Source organism: Telmatherina bonti (assembly GCF_933228915.1).
Source record: "Telmatherina bonti genome assembly, chromosome: 22".
Taxonomy (NCBI): Eukaryota; Metazoa; Chordata; class Actinopteri; order Atheriniformes; family Telmatherinidae; genus Telmatherina; species Telmatherina bonti.
In genome coordinates, this window is record NC_136631.1 from 14,491,450 (window position 1) to 14,509,539 (window position 18,090).

An 18,090-nucleotide genomic window follows, 5' to 3' on the forward strand; every position below is an offset into this window, starting at 1 on the left:
AAAAACAACACATAAACAAAGCTGCAAATGGCACTTTGTAAGATTAATGAGGTACATTAGGTATTATTCATGCACAACTGCATCATCTTGAAAAACTGAGCGACAGGGAATGCAAGATAAATGACCTTCCCAGAAGCTCTCTATTTTGCATGTTTTTTCTCTGGGTTTTGCAACTTTGCCCCAAATTTGTTCTAAATATCTTGCAACAAGAAAGAAGAGGCCCCTTAAAAGAGAAAGAGGAAACATTTTTGCTAAACAACACTTTCCACCTCACCTAGTTTATTTAATATTTTTGCATATACCTTGTGTTAACTAGGACCATCTATACATGCTGTGCTGGGAAATTCACAATTGATCAACCAGGACATTAAAATTAAACTACAAAATGAATCCCATTTCAAATGAAAATGTTCTACAGTAGCTCAAATGTTGGATATGGATTTCTTTTTTTAAAATGTCTCTTTGTTATGTTAGTTTGTTCTAAAATCATATCTTAATGAATCCACATTATGTTGAATAAACGGTTAAAAAATATTCCATTATAATATAATGAATTTTAAAAATCCTCTATGTCGTTCTATGATAATATGAGTATGATAATACTGCACAACCATATAGGTGAAAGTGTTTGCAGCATGTATGTCTATGTAGTGTAGCAGGATGTGGCCCATGATCGCCTTGATGAGGAGATGTGTAGCCTTGCTGAGCCCAACAGCAAAGTCTGGCAGCAAGTCAAAGACCTGAAATCCTGAGACAGTCAGCATTGCAGTATCATGAGACATTCTTAATCGGGTGGGTCTGATCTTTTGAAGAACTTATAACAGGAAAAACTGCATTCCCTTACTGATGGGGGTGGAAAGAAAAGAACAAATCACTAGAAATGTGGAAAACTGGTGGAATTGTTGCAGGTCTGTTCACCACATGACCGGGGCACGGATATTCAAAAGACGAAAAAACAAAATATGTTTCATCTACTGTGTCTGGTGTTTCATAACGCCCATAACACACCCCCACCTTCTTCGTACTCTGTGTCTCAGGCACTTTCCTGGACCACCAACAGGGTTTTGCTTGCAAAGAGCAGCTCATGGGTGTCGTCCAGCCACATGACCATCAAAACAGCCAATCAGCTGATGGAGCTCCAAACTAAACCACGGGAGGGTCTATGCTGCACGTCGCACACAACATCCACCAACTCTCCTCTGGCTGACTGGGTCACTGAGCAATGTTCTGGGAACATCACAAAGATGCTGCTCAACTTCTGTCTCTCTCTTTTGCCCCTTTATCTTACCCTCACCACCTCTACTGTTGTGTTCTCTGCGTCCCCTCTTCATCTCACCCCGGCCACCCTCCTGTGAGTTGGAGCCAGCTGAGCGTGCTACCCAAATCCAACAGTTGTTGTGGCCTTCGTTAGTCTAACGAGGGGGCCGGCTCTTTATACTTGTCAGGGAGCAAATGAGTCAAATAAACAAGGGCCAGGGAAGAGGCAAGGACAAGCAAGAGCTGTTCCGTTGAGCTTCACTGGGTTTTTGGCCACAGCACTTCCCTGGAAACTAGGGAACCCACAATCTGCCTCTTTGATGTCTGATGATGCTCTGGCTTTGATGGAAACTTTGTGTGTTTTTAAAAAAAAAAAAAAAAAAAAAAAAAACGCTTACAAAAAGAAATAACATGCTGCTTGCTTGGTGTCTGTGGCCACTAGAGGCCGTAGGCACGTTCAGAGTGTGTGGGTGCACACTGAGAAAGATCTAAAACACAAGTATCATTCGGGGACAGATAACAACCAGTTATGATAGAAGCAACAAAGTAACAATGATTCTACAAGCCTGTACTTGCTATGTGAATAGGGACACCAGGTGACCTGTAGGCAGCACAACGTCTAAACAAATGAGCTTCACACTGTTCAAAATCTCTCACACACACACACACACACACACACACACACACACACACACACACACACACACACACACACACACACACACACACACACACACACACACACACAAATTCAGTCTAAAACTATTCTTCTTGCAACGATAATCCCAGCAACACATCTCAAACAGCGTTCACAATCCAGACACTTTTTTTTTTTTCCAGCTCGGGGCTTAAAAAAAACAAAAAAACAACAAAAAACAGGAATGAAGGTGTGTCCTTCAGAATGAGATCATTTCTCTGAGAGCAGCCAATCTGGAACTAATGTACAGAACTCATACAAGGCAGAGTATCTGGAGCTGTAATGACAAACTGCAAAGAAACTAAAGCACAATAGTTGCTCTACTTTTTGTCAGGAGTCTTGATACAATTTGCACGTGCATCCTGAAGATGACTAATCAGAAAGGAATCAAAGAGTGAGAGTGAATGGGACGGCTGTGTTTAGCTGACATGCCAGAACCGCTGTGCTTTGCGTCTGGCATAAATGGGCACTGCAAGAGGATGAGAAGGACACTGAAACTGAGCCTAAAGTTATGCAAGAAAGTAGAAAGTGGGTACTTGACCAGGTTCACGGAACACACACAAACTGTTGATGGAAATATGACGGTCTATATTTTCTAAGATGTTAAATTGGTATTTTGAGTGCACACATGGGAGTAATGAGCATGGTAAGGTTGTTTAAGCCATATATTATCACGCCCACATGGAGATTTGAGTCACTTAGGTGGCGCTGCCGCACAAAAAAAGCTCTACTAAAAAGGTGCAGGAAGTGGAGAGTCTCTGAAAGCGGGTAACCTGGCTGACGAGACAGGGCTACTTGCAAGTTCACCTTCTGTGCAGTGGCTCTGGGGCAAAGACTGCATGACAGTGATGCGACACTAAAAGCCTTCCTGTCAAGAAAGCAGGCGGATGTCCTCCAATCAAAGCACAGAGGCTCTAGGTGACATTTGACAGGGCACAGCTGCTGGGCTGCGACAGCATGCCAACTCACTATTCCTGAAGGGTTGTTTGTTTAATGTGAGTGTCACAACTAAAAGGTGTCACTGCTGGAATTGTGTGTGCATGTGCCAGACAACCTCACTGTTGTTTTAGTAGTCACTATTTGACTAATCTTTTGGTTATATTTTAAGAAGGCTGTCCATACAAATGTTCCGTTTTTTATTAGTGTAAGTTTAGGTGTGGAAAAATAGACATGTGCCAGTTTTGTGGCATAAAAAGGGGGAATGGAAAACACCACAATAACTGCAAGTAAACAATGTACATAGTACAAATGATATACGCCAAACATGTAATATCAAATGGCACTTTTTGGAGAAATGATTATCCTGGTTTAATGTTTTGGGTTTTTTTTTTTTTTTTTGAGGGGGAGAATACACACACAGAGTCACTTGGTCCCAAAGTCATAAATACTTTTTTTTAAAGAGAAAATAACATTACAAATGAAGGATTAAATTATATGAAACTGAAATGACATCTAACAGGTTTCTATGAAAATGTGAAGAAAATACAAGATTGCACATTTTAATTTAAAAAAAAAAAAGAAAAAAGAAAAAAAGAAAACAGAAAAAGAAGAGGGGCGGTCGTTTCAAACCATTTGCAGACTTTGGTCCTGGAAATGAAACGCTAACAGGATCTATATCCTCCCCCCCCAACACATGGTTGAAAGACACAGGTGTGTCTGCCTGAGGCTGACTCCGTCCTCTGCAACAGAGTCCCTGGATCTTTTCTACCGACCTGCTCCCATCACCTTATCCCTTTAAGTCTCAGTTTCAGTTTCCCCTCTTCCAGTAAAAGCCTGTTGTCTTGGCTCCAGGCCCAGGATATTTCAGTGGTTTTGTAGAGGTTTTTTTATCCTATTTTGCCCCTGGTGGTGATGGAGTGGGTTCTGCGAGGCAGCCACAGTTGAAGGCAGAGTTAGTATGCACACATAAAGCTGCTCAAAGCCAGCAGGTATGTGAGGAATTCCTTTTCGTCCAAACAACAGGACTCACGCCCGACACAGAGCCCCGCCACGCCACACAGCACTGTCAGAGGAGCTAAATGGGGCCCACTGGGGGACTCTGCAACTGGGTGGCTCTTTTTCTTTTAAAAATATTTTTTCCTAACAATCAACCACTTTGCAAACATTGAATGTTGTTAGCCATTGAAATAGCATGTGAATTCTTGCCAAATCAAGTGAAAAGTACTCAAAGTAATACAATGTGCACATTTCTTAACTACTATGCAGTACATGAAAAGTCAACATGTGTTGACATGGGATTAGGAAATATTTTTACGCAACGAACATATTTAGTCAGATAATCTTTGTTCAGTACCAGTTTGGTTAACCTGCATGTTTGAACAGCTAGGGTTTTTTGCAGACAAGGTTATGATCATTCCAATACATCTCTCATGAAATGTAAACAATGCGGCGTAAAGTAAACAAAGTGCAAGCAGCAATTTCATTTTGAATCTAACTCATGATAGACAAAACTTAAATCATGCATTTACCTCTTTTATGCAGCCATCCCTCCTTGACAATCACCACATTGGTCATGTTGGTGGGCAGGATGGAGGATCCAGGTTTCCCACAGGGAAAGACACAACTTTGATTCCTTCACTCAGCCCCGTGCAGAAGCCAGGAGATGGGGTCCTGGGGTTTAAAGGTGCCTTCTCAATTGTGGTAACCTATTAATTGAGGAAAAGTAAAAATTAGCCCTACTTCAAGGTGACAAATTTTTTTTCAGTTTGTCTGAATATTAACCCTCAGGTCAACATTGTAGAAGGGAGGCAGTGGAACTGAGTGGATCCTCGTGCTTTATGACCCAGTTAAAGGAGAACATGCTACAGCTACAGTGGTGTCTTTTTAACAAGTGGAACCTGCAACATTTCAAGGTTCAAATAGCTGTGCAAGGCCGCGGTTTTTCGCATTCACAATAAAGTCGCTCGTATTGGAAAATTCCATGCTGGTCACAATTGACACAATTATTCCTGATAAACGGGGAGTTTTCCCTTCTCATAATTACAAAGGCAGTGTGAAAATAATGACGTCAAATAGTTCTAAAAGAAACCAGCTAAACTAATAGGGGGTCAAGCCTGTTTTGCAAAGTTCAATTTTTATTTTTCGTTATATATTTGCTTCTTTAATATTTGTTCTGCTCCTTTGAAAACTTGATGTCTTTTTATAGGAGGATAGATGATTTCATTTTTATATCTCACTTGTAAAGTCACAGTGTGCCAAGAAGATTTGAACTGGGTTTGATGCAAAAATAAATTTTAATTTCAAACAGCTACTACTCTTTCTGCTCCATTGTATGCTACAGTGAAATGCAACATGCACTAACAAGGACATGAAGATGTTCATCTTTAGATTCTGTTTATTTTACTTTATATCATATTATATTTAAGTCGGAGAAAAATGCACCCATCAACAAATGGAGTCAAAAAGTCATCTTTGTAACCTGAAATGAAAGAATGCACTTTTTTTTTTTAAATCACTGAACTGTGCAATTCAATTAAAAAATGTACTTTATAGTTACTTTTTTTATGTACAGCACTTTGTTGCAGTAAAAGTTGTATGCTAAGGCAGGACCTTTGCCTTAAAATGTATGATGCAAGAAATAAATGTTTTCCAAACTTTATGATTTTTTAGCTCATTTTCAAATGGGCTGCCATGTGATGAAAAACTTGAAAATGCAATATAAATCAAAGGTTTTAAACCATTTATTAAAATATGGTTTTACACAGACAGGAAAAAAAAATCTAGTATAATGATAACAACTGAAGAGCCTGAGATTACCACTAAAAACACACCTGGGTAGGTGGAACTGTTATGTCAACAAAAGCAAAGCAATTACTGTTCACGGCTAAGATTATTTAATATTTAAAAGGCAAAAACTATTTGCATTTTCATCCAAACAAAATGTATAAATCTATGCCATTAGTCTGCCGGTTTAATAAATTCTGTTGTACATCTGGCAAAGATATTATAGAAGTTTTTTGCCATGGATTCTGTTCAGACAACATGTCTGGGAGGACAACTACAGGTGCGCTTGGTTAGACAAGAGAGAGAAAAAAAAAAAACTTGATTAAAACTGCAGCCAAATTTAGAGAGTTAATGTGTGCAATGGTCTCCATTGTAAATTGCAGTATTAAAACCAAATATGGGGTGGAAGATCAAGTTTGCAGTAGCAGTCGTATGCTCAGGTCAAAATGTATTGAAGACGACAGTTCTCCATGTCTGCACAGACAATAGTCTGACAAACAGGATGAACTCCAACAGACTTAGTAGTTATCATTTAAAAGCACAAACCTTGCAAGTTTATTTCAGTATCATTTCAAAATCATTAGACCCTGTGATCCAATCAGATCTCCTTTATTATGTAAAGATAGCATTAAATGTAGAGAAGAAGGAAAAAGATCAATTGCCATGCTAGCACACAGAAATGTCCCATACTGCACCAGGCAATTTCTAACCATCGCCTGGAATCAATTTCTCAAATGTTTCATCAGTGAAAGGCCATCAAAAAAAGACCTCTGTTTGACTGGCCTAATCCAGCTCACTGGTGGGGACAACAACAGGAAGTGAATGTGACTATTGACAGGCTTTGAGTCATATCAGTACAGCCTCGGGCTCGACTACATCTGTCACTGGATGTGCGCGATCAACACGCCTTTTACTGCCATTCTGCTCTCACTTCCATCAGCGAGTGAAACCAACTTTATTGGATCAAAGTTTATTTTTGCTCAGTTTTTGTTTATTACACTGGGGTTGTGGTGCTTGTGTCACACAACCAATGCTGGAAGGATCCCGGAGTCTGCTTTGAAAAAGCACACTGAGTGCAATTCAAAGTTGGGATCACTCAAACTGTTGGATCCCTTCTGCATCTTAGTGTGCACTCTGTGACACAGGCATGCACACGTTATATATACATTGGGAAACATCACACAAACAAACTTGAGCACACACACGCCACAGCCAAAAAAGCAACACATGCACAAGACTGGCTCTGGAGCCACAACAGAGCGTTGCTGTTTTAATGGGAGCGACCTGTTGCTACTGCGGCCTGTGTGGAAAAGCTGGGCTGCTGCCAGCACTGCAGCCAACAGCCACTGAATGAACCCAGTACCCTGACAGCGGGTCACATGGTCCGCAGGCCTCTGGGCCACCGCCTGCCTGCCTGCCCTGATGTCAGGGCGGTTTTCAATCATTCATCTTTCTGACTCCAGCTAAGGGAGGGGTTGGGGAGGGGGGGCATACCATTCAATGCAAATTAGTGTCATGCAGCAAAAGATACCACACACTGAGCCTGTCACTAGGCCAGAGAGGACAGTCCCATGTGTTTAGGACAGGAAGTAGAAAATCAGACCGATATCACCACAACACTTCCTTCATCACAGATCACTGATCAGTACAGAGACAGGTATGTTTTTCTTCCATTTTTCTGCTGCCATTTGGTTAGACTACATTCAGCAGCTGGTTTATGGTTAGAAAGGTAGAACATTACTTCCAAATATTTAAAAATTTAAAAAAAAAACAAGAACATGAAACGTGCTCACATGGTACTGGAAAACACTGCCCAAGGAAACACTTAGTTTGTGATAAAATGTCACATTTAAAGCAGTATTATTAGGATCTATAAGAAACTCCCAAGTTCTCTTTTCAGCTAAAACACCATTGCAGCAGAATACTACATAACTGGAGCAGATATCTTGACAGACAAGTACATTCGCTGGCCTAATCCTGTGATGACATGAACAGCAAACCCTTTATGACTCACAGTAATGTATTCATTTTTATGTTCAGACAAGTTTTGCACTTTTAAAGATGCAACTCAAAGCTGAATTAATTTCCCAGGCTCAACATACTCAAAGTGTTACGGGGTTTCCGTAAATCAAATAGCAACTAAAAAGCAAGACAAACAATTTTTTTTCTCTCAAAAACACTTAAAAGTTTTTGTGACGCAGACAGAGCAAAGCTTTTTTTTTTTTTTTCATGTGATGCTAACAGTATCTTTCTCAGTCATAATACATCTGCGCTCCTGTGGCACAGCCAGGTCCGTCTGTAAGTCTGTCTGTTTGCAGGGACAAAATTTCAAACAACATTCCTCAGATTCTGCATGCAACCAGTGGCACATTTGCGTCAACGGGGTTGCGAGGGGGGTAGATTGGGTGGGAGGTAACTGGTATTTTCTAAATAGAATAGGGAGAATCAAGCAGTCAGTGGCGGCATCATTACGCCAGCTTGTTGCGTCTTCCCCAGGTCACATGCCAAGTCCCCTTGCGTACACACAACAGACAGACACAGTCTCATGACCGGTAAAAACATTTTGACACTTAAAGGCATCAAGGGTACATCATGCCTGGGGACAATGTTCTCAACCCTGGGAGATGGAGACAAACAGATATTAGTAATGTGATGTTTATCTCAACTTTAACATCTAAGCTTTACATCTTTCACACCAATGAATTGTCTGCTGCTCAAATGTAGAGTCCACTTCGACAACATGCTCTTCATTACACACTCCTATTTGATATATCTATGAAAATACACTTTTAAAAAAAACAAAAAAAAACTCTGTAGTTGACATGTGTTTGTGTAGACATAAACCCTAATTGCTGTGGGTGGGATGATGCCAGTAAAGACAGTAGAATTACCACAAAAAAAAAAACAAAAAAAAAACAAAAAGCAAGCATTATCTCATTGAAGAGAATTACAAGAGTGGAAAACAAGAAAATAACACAGCTGTGGCTTTTTTTTTTTTCCTCAAGACCTCCCTGTTGTCCAAATTGTGGTCCAAGAGGACAAAAAGGCCCCTTTACACAGAGTAGCAACAAGTCAAAACAAAGATGTTCTACTTCACCTTTTTAAGAGTCTGTAAGACAAACAAAGCAAAAAAAAAAAAGGAAAAAAAAGAAAAGAAGGATGGCAGTATTTTTCAATCCCAACCACGTAAACAAACTCAGAAGTGGTTGATAACAATGAATGAGCTGCTTTATTGTTGAGCTCATTTGTTTTCATTTGCCTCCTGAGCCATAAAGCTTAAGCAAAAACAACTTTCTGGCTGAGGTGGACCGTTTCAAGTAACATGCCTGCAGATCCTTCGGCCTGCGAGTCGTGTCTCTAAAGTGGTCATTGTCAAAAATGAATGGTTTACATTTTAAGAGACTCAGTGTTGTTTGTGGAAAAACAACAAGGCGCCGTATTTCACGCGTTGTTTATAAGCAGTCGACTTTCGCAATGAAAAACTTCTACAGCGAAGTGAAGCCAGGAAAGTACCTCATTTTCAGGTTTGCATTTAGCGATAGAAAGGATATGGGGCCTAGCAGGGCAGCCTGGGTGAGAATAACCGCATCCCATGTAAGTACAATGGGGACCTACCCTGTCTAGCTGTCGACCTCTTGTAGTTAACCATGCAAAGGAAGCGCGGACATTTACCTGAATAGAAACTCAACAGTGTGTCCGTCTCATTATAGTGAGCTGTTTCGGCGATATTTTGAGTTGATAAGTCCTTCAACAATGTGGACAGAAGTGCTCTCATTTACTCCGCTTCTCTTGCCTTTCTTCCACTACACCTCCCAAACGCGCTGTCTGCAATGCCTCAGTGGCAGCACGCTCTCCCGGGTCCTAGAGCCGACCTTATATCAGTCACTAACAGGAGGAGTAGTAGGCTGTCTGCTGTCCCATTGAAAAAAATATCCTGCAGTGTGTCTATAGAGGCTTATTCTGCATGGCCCCGGTGAACTCTGTTCTGTTTTATCTGTGCTGCTTGTTTGCAAAATATGGTGCATGGACCCACAGAAGTAAGGTTTTAAGGTGGATCCTCACACTTATTGAACTTCCTGAGAAAATCACATGAGATACTGCTTTTTGCTTGTTTCTGTGGTTTGACAGTTGCTCTGTAGTGAGTTGCTAAAGCTTAGCCATTAATGTGTAAATTCTCGGTCATTAACAAAGACCCATATCAAACTTTTTCAGTAACTGCTCTAAAATTAATGTTGTTTGTTTTATAGGCATCAGTTAGGTGCCAGAAATCACCTTTATGAATAAGACCACTGTTATTTTCACATTAAACTCTAATTTAAACTAACAAAAAATATAGAAGTTATCTAAAACTTATATGAATAATCAAATCACCTTAAATTTGTAATGTGAAAAGTTATTTACATGATTAAGGGCAACAATTTAAGAAGGGTAGCACAAGAAAAAGAATTATGAAAAGACAATTTGCTGCATACATATGTGAAAACCATAAAGCTCACCAGAAGATTTTCTACATCAAAACATGATGAAAAAAAAACTAACAAACAAAAAAACTGGCCCTTAATGGGCCTTAGAATAATGGAAATACAAACTGAGATGAGAAATACCTCATCAAATTTTGGATACAGTCATGTAACTATTCATTGTAAAACTTGAAAACTAAACTAAAATGAAGAAGCAGTGTGTAAAGAGTAATCTACATCTCATGATGCAAAAGCTTGTAAACCACGTTTACAAACCTATAACTTGAAGTAACCATTTCCTGTTATCAGTTTAGCACATCACTGTGGGAGATTGTTTTTGCAAATTCATCTTTGAAATGTTGCTTAAGCTAATTGAGTTTATTTTTCTTTTTTTGCATTAATTTATGCACAGCTCTCATGAGGTCCAACAACAGCATTACTGTCTTGTAGGTTTGGACTCCGACTGAGTTATTGCGACAACACTTACATTAGATTCTTTTACATCTTAGTCATTATGTTGTAGAATTCCCTGTTATCACTGAGCTACTGCACATCCCAATCATGGAATTTAGCTGTCAGGCCAGTTACTTCCCTATTTTATTCTCAAATATGTTTATAAATGAAGAGGTTGACTTAACTTTACGTTTTCTTGTTAGAGACAAGAGGTTTTCTCCTGACGACACTTCCACCCTTTTTTTTTTTTTTTTAGAAATTTTTCAATAGCCACCAATTCTGTGTAAAGCACATTGATTGCTCTCTTTGAACAGAAACTATATTAAACTTTATATTCCCTGTCCAAAAAATAATACATTTTACTCATGGGTGCCTTTCAGGACTCTCAAGACACTTTAAAAAAAGATGAAAATACTAGTAAGTAAAACCTCAAAAACATATAAAAACATCAATACACTGTGACACTGGGAGCTCATTCCAGTCCTACAACTAAAGGGAATGAGCTACTCCAGAAATGTGTGTTTTAAGATGGAATTTCAAGGTATCAAGTGATTGTGATTATTTAATGTTCGGTGACAAGGAATTCCAAAGATATGGAGCTGAGCAGCTAAAGGCTCTCCCTCATGGTGGTTAAGCGAGCAGGTGGGATGGTAAGTATGAGGAAGCGGCAGATCTGAGTACAGCTGGGTATGTCAATGAAGAGGAGTTCAGTAAGACAAGGAGAGATAAGGTATTTGATGGCCTTGATGGTGAGAAATAAGATTTTGTATGTAGAAGCCAATGAAGTTCCTCAAAAACAGACATGTGTGATATGACAGAAAGAGGGCTTTCTGAAAATAATACATGCAGCAGAGTTTTGAAGCAGTTCAGGGACTTGTCAGGTGAATCAAATAGAATCAAGTTGCAATAATCAAGACAAGATGTAACCAGGTAGTGGACCAGAATAGCAGGGCATGAGAGATGGATGGAAACAGGGGAGGTGGCGTAGGTGAAAGTAATCTGAACGAGTGACATTATTTATTTGGGACTAGAATGATACAGTGCTGTTGAGGATGACATATAGACTCTTAACCTGGGGGGAGGGGGAAACAGAGGAGTTGTCAATGGAAATGGAGGTGTTGCTTATGTTACAGAGAGTAAGTTGCACAGTAGGTAGTCCTTTCATGCTCCCATTTAAATATTACAGAGCATAGTCCAATTAATGACTCATGTTTTCCTTTGATCTTTACAGGTGATCCCAGTGAGACCCAATGTCTCATTTTCAATAGAGACCTGTTTCAGATTAAAAAGAAAAAAATAAAATATACAAACTATAAATATGAGATAATGTGTCCAACCTTATTGTGATATTTGTCTCCATCTGAAAATCTTATCCATATTTGTTAGTAGTAATACACCTCAGACCTCCAATACAACTGATCTCTGTTATCTGCAGAACTACACAGATGACTCTGCAGCTGTGGGGTGTATCAGTGATGGACACAAAGCTGAGTACAGGGAATTGGTCAATCACTTTGTGGGATGGTGCGGAAACAATCGCCTCCTCTTAAACACAAACAAAACTAAAAGAGATGAGTGTGGATTTCAGGAGGAGCTGGAGAAAACAAAACACTTGGTTGAAGAGGTGGAGGATGACAAATACCTGGGAGTTCAGCTAGATGACTGCAGCCCCACGGTTATCTACAAAAAGGGACGGAGTAGGAAGTCTGCACCATGATATTCCATATTTTTCATAAGTCTGTTGTGGAAAGGGCAGTCTGCTTCATAGCCATCTGCTAGGGCAACAGCATCAGAGCCAGAGACTTGTACAATGAACACTTCTTCACATCCCTGCACAACAAGAGGAGCAAGAACACTAACACTAAGATTATTGCTTATTTGAACATTTTTTTCACTGTTGAATGATGGACTACAAATAGTTGGACCATTCCCAGATTAATGGGTATCATTATTTGTTTCTCTCAGAACATGGTTGATGTCGATTCTTGACATTCAGGTGTGTGTTAACATATGATCAACAGCACCTTGATTCTAGTGACACAATTTTTCTTAAAGCAGTTAAGATGTATTTAGTTTTCACACTTTTACACTTCTACGTGTATGTTTTGAGATTTTGCCTGAGATTATGACAAATGAATATTGGGACAGGTCTAACATGATGCAGCTTAGGTTATATTAACCTAACGGTCTGACCCTAAGGAACAGGTAATTTATTTTTAGCATGTCCTGATACATAAAACCTTCAAAATAAAAGCTGTACTTTTTTTTCCACATGACTTGGATTCTTATTGAAGTGTGTTTAATAATCAAATATGAAGTAATTGCAAGTCCAAAAAGTACTCTGTACTATCTTACAGATAATTCTGTGCAAAGACAAAACACGTTTGCAAAATGTACAAATAATAATGGTGCATAAATTTAATGTTGAGTGCACACATTTTTCTCTAAATATTGGATGTTGGGGAGAAAAATTTATATATATATATATATATATATATATATATATATATATATATATATATATATATATATATATATATATATATATATATATATATATATATAAACAAACAAATCAAATTAATCTTTTTTAAAAAAGAGAACTAATCAGTGACTTAATCAAATCAAATCAAATCAGCAACACTCATCTAAGAAAAGAACAAGTGACTGAGTCATCTTTTATCAGAAGAGTGACATTATGCCAACTGGACGGCATTCATTCAAAATGCTAAAATCAGATGAGATTTTGCACTTTTATGCACAAACAAATAAGTTTTAAATAAATGTTGGTTCCCAAAAAAGGTTTGTCAGCATAATTGCACAGAGTGGCTGTAGCGAGGGAACACTCCTCTGCACATGCTGTTCTCTGCCTTCAAAGCTTTATCTGCATGAACCTTTTCCAAGAATTTATCTTTGATTCAAGAATCTTTGGAAAATAAGACTTGAATTAACCATTTAAGGCCAAACCCATTAAAAAAAAAGGTAAGATTTTTTTTTTTTTTAAATGAGGTCTTTATTAAGCTCTTTAACTAAATGTAACAAAAAATATTAACAACTTTTAGGTCATATATATATATATATATATATATATATATATATATATATATATATATATATATATATATATATACACCATTTATTACAATGTGATATGTCAAAAGGATTATAGTGCAATTGTCTGCTTTCTGGTATTGATTAGAAGGCAGAAAAATGTGTCAGAAAATAAAATGCATGCATCAAATACGATACATTTAGCTTTATAGGGCAAAACTAAGTTGAAACTATTGTATGCAGAGGGTGAGCTAGTCTCCGTTCTGCTTTTTTATTTTAACACTCACGCCTCAGGATACATTTATGACTTACATTCAGACACATCAGTTCAGAGAACATCAGATTAAATATTTTAAAAAGAAAAGTAAAAATTTTCCAAGAGTAAATTTTGTAGAAATGTTTTATTTTTTCTTAAGTTTTTATAGACACATTGTACGCTGGGCTGTGGCATATCAAGTGTTTGGCCAATTGTGTGTCTCTGTGTATCTTACGGTAACAAAATGTCTAAATATACTATTTCTAAGTGGTTTCTCTGTTTTGTATAGATAAAACACTGACTTATTGAACATGGGTCCTTTTCAAGCTTGCATAAGTCAGTATTAGGTGACTAGGGAGGGGAAATCCTTTTAACCTTTTAAAATTCATGCTAACAAAAAGGCCAAAAAAAATATTTCTGTGTTTTTCTGTTTGATTTGGACAAGAATAAACAGAATAAATGTCTTTTAGGAATTGTTTGAGATGGTAAAAATAAGAAGTTAATAATAATGTAACAACAGTGAAATGGTTGAAATTTGAAACAGTAGTTAAAATAAGCTCTTAGTTTGGTTTTTACATACCCAAATCAATTGGCAAACATGACTCAGGCTGGTTTATTGCCACAATTTAAAAAAAAAAAAAATTAATCAAAGTCTTTGCAAATTTACCTCTACCGAATGGTAGATCAGGACCTTAAGGGTTAAAATGATCATCTGGAAGGACTAGACTGAATATAAGTGGAGAAAGCTACCAGTGTCTGAAGAAAGACTTTCAGAAAGCATGAACAAATATTCCTCAAGACAAAACGATTCCTTGGAAGCAAATATATAAATAAAAAAATAATAAATAACTAAAAACTTTTGCACATGTTAAGTTTGATCATACCTGGTAAGATTTTGCATCTTAGCAGTCACACCGAGCTTTGAGCTGGAGAAGTAGGAGTTAAACTCTTTTCCAGCAGGTACAGACAGGCCTGCTAAGTCTGTTTAAAAGGACTCAGAGACCTTATCGTATCAAAGGAATCCCTCGGATGACTCAGTCTATTTGACATACCGGTAAGTATTTCCGAGTTTGAAGTTCCTCATTTAAACATGTTGAAAATTTTACTCGTAGACATTTCCATGAAGTATATGTACTGCTATGTTTGTCATGTGTAATGCCCTACGCCTATTTATTCTGTTTAGTCAGTGTTAGCGGGTTGTGGTAGAAGTCCAATATGATACAAAAACATGAGACAATGGAGAGAAGTTGCGCAATATCTATGACAAGAACAGGATAGCAGGCAGAGCTGCCAGTGTTGCCTCTGTGATGAAAAATTCATTGGCCTGTGTGCCCTCTGTCTGTCAGCCTCTGCTGTCATTTCCCCTCTTTGTCACTCACTCTCTGATGTACTCCTTGCTACTACTATGAGTCAGCGTTGCCAGGCTGTTTCTGTGATACGAACAGAGCTGACTAAGAGAATCCCATATTTTGTGCTGTTGTTACTCAGCGTCATGCTCCACCTCCTCTTCCTCCTCTATTTTCCCCCCTCCTCAGCTGTGTTTGACCTGGTGATGTGAAGGCCTTTTCTGTCATTTTGTAGACTCAGAGCAAAAGTACCAAGACCAAAAAGTCAAGCTGGATTAATGTCTTTCCTGTTAAAGATGCTTCTCTACTTGGAGTATGATTCCCTAGAATATAACACACTGTATAGAACAAGAACAGAACTTAATTTTAATATCTTCATCATAGTTTCCCAGATTTAAAGTTTTGCTTTCTAATAATGTCACTTTTAGGTGTGTTTTTTTTTTTATACCATTTTGGCTGAAACCTGACCACTGACTATTAGATTATTTCATTATTATGATTAAAAGATGATTTTACTCTCCTATTATCAATTTCACCATTAATATTAGTAATAAGAAGTATAGTAGGACTGAACAACTAGTGAGGGCTCACTTTGAATGGGCTCCTGATTCAGACAATCTCACTCGATTGAATTTACATTATCAGTGGAAAAGTGATGATCAATACAATCTCCAGAGGGTGGAATACTTGCGTAAAATAGTGGTGTAGGAATAGTTACCTGATTTAATCAGTGCAGCTGTGATTAAGCAGCCTTGAAGACAGTCCCTTATGATTGTTTATACTGGTTATGTACAATAGGTTTGACTTTTAGGGAATAGATATCCATCCTTTTTCCATATTTGCTTTATCCAGTTCAAAGTTGATGGGGCAAATGGAGCATATCCCAGTTTGGATTTGAATATATGTCCAGAAAAAGAGAGAGAGAGAAAAAAAGAAACAGCTGGAACAAGTTGATACAAAGAGTGGTCAGACAGTGTGAAATATTGTGATGTAAAAGTGTAATATGGTGTTTTTGAGGCACATCACAAACATCCTCAAATTGACAAACACACAACAGCCCGCTGCTATGATGAGACTTTGGTCCAGTGGGAAGTGATGTGGCTCAACTGTGGCTGGATGGCTGGCTGGTTGGCGGGTCAGGCTACACTGGAATGCGGGGTCTTTTGTTTGTCTGGGAGAGGAGTGGGTCAGGGGGAGAATGCCATTGATGATTGCAGAGAGGAAGAATGAACCTCCAGGAAGTGTTCTCGCTGTCCCTGCTCCCCCACTCTCCCACTCTCATTCTCTCTGTCTCTCTATCTTTTTTCTGTGTGTGAGAACCTTCACCGTGCCGAGCCTCTCTCTGCTGAGGCCACGGTCCCCAGGCACAACCACTGCTTTGTCTTGCCCTGTGAACACACACCCCTCCTCTATTGGGCGCCTACGTTTGCCAGGGCAAGAGAAACAGAGGGCCACAGCTCCTATTCTTATCCACATCGCTGCCCCTGCATGGATGTTGTTAATGTGTGTGCATCACTACTGAATGGTAAACTGTTTTTCACACACTTCACTTCCATCATTTTATCTGCTGGGTGTTCTGTCCTGAGTTTGATTCTCTTTTTTTTTTAACCTTTTGACCAAATTAAGGGAAATTTCATTTAAAGAACATGACTTGTCTTGATGAGCATCTGGACATGACCAAAGTGAAGATATTCTCTCCCTCTGTAATGGTAACGGCCAGACTAAAAATGGAATAAAGCAGTAAGTGGATAAGAATCTAGCTGGTGGCCCCTTCTGACTGGTGGCTGCCGCCTCCCGTCACATTGCTCATTCCCTTCTGTGTCAGAAGGCTGCGAAGAGCTGCAAATGGCCCTTTCAAAACGGACGACAGCTGGAACACAGGGCAAAGGTGACTGAAGCAGTTGGGGGAGCACAGGGAGGGACAGGAGGCGGGAGCAAGAGGGGCCACAAGATTAGCAGCTGCAACTCCAAGCCCCTGTTTTTCCACTTTGTCACCATCTTTTGCACTAACAAGAGTCTGGGTGGTGTTTTGCTGATGGTAACTCAACTAGCTGCACACATTTCAGACTTTTTAAACAACTTTGAAATCCATTAAATAACCACTATTTAGTACTTAAGACAATTTGAGTATAATAAATCTCAGCCAGGAGCTGGGGATGTCTTGAAAAACAAAAGGCACTGCTTGGTTTGTTGCCAGAGAATTCCAGGCTCAAGGCAGGATTAGAGAGAGTTGGCTTTAAAAGATCCCAAAAGACCACTCTATGGTATGTTACAATACATGATTTTTACTTCTTTGACCAGTTTAGATACCACTTTTTGGGACAGAGAAGTGTTTCTTTCATCCCAAGCAGATGTAAAACCACATGTGGCATTTTTGAGAAGCTTGCTAAATTAATTAAATTTAAGGTCTGAGTTTGAACTTCAAACAGGTCTGGGTACTTCTCAGAAAAGGAAAGAGCAAACAAGTCGCGTTTCCTCGTGCAAATATCACATCTCTTCATCCAACCACGGGGCTGAATTTTTCCCGTCTGAGGATGATTTCAATTCGGGGTTTCTGCTTTTACTGACAAATGACCAAAGTTTACATTGTGAAACTGGTTTAAAACGGCTCCAGTTTTACACTTCCACACGGAAAAGGGTTAATCGCACCGACAGCCCACCCCCCCATGCCTGTGGGACAGGTGTTTTAATAAGACAGCCACTGTCCTCCAGTGTACTCTGCTACTTGCTGCCGCTGTGTGAATTCGCGGAGTAGTACAGAACTTATTGTGGCTGCGCGATATCGCGAGACTTGGGCCATTATCAACCTGCTTGACACACAGCAGCGCTGAGTGCAGCCTGCCTTCC

The 18,090-nt window shown here is 39.0% G+C and overlaps 1 protein-coding gene across 1 annotated transcript in view; it reads right to left on the reverse strand.

The window, feature by feature from the left end:
* The window catches only part of akt1 (v-akt murine thymoma viral oncogene homolog 1), a 29,122-nt gene extending 19,635 nt beyond the window's left edge, over window positions 1-9,487 (reverse strand). The window contains exons 1-2 of the mRNA XM_079262518.1: window positions 9,350-9,487; window positions 4,423-4,599 (exon numbers count right to left, since the gene is read on the reverse strand). Of these exons, the coding sequence (XP_079118644.1) occupies window positions 4,423-4,468 (46 nt within the window). The 5' untranslated portion in view covers window positions 4,469-4,599; window positions 9,350-9,487. The remainder of the gene's footprint in view (window positions 1-4,422; window positions 4,600-9,349) is intronic.
* Between the last annotated feature and the right edge of the window lie 8,603 nt (window positions 9,488-18,090).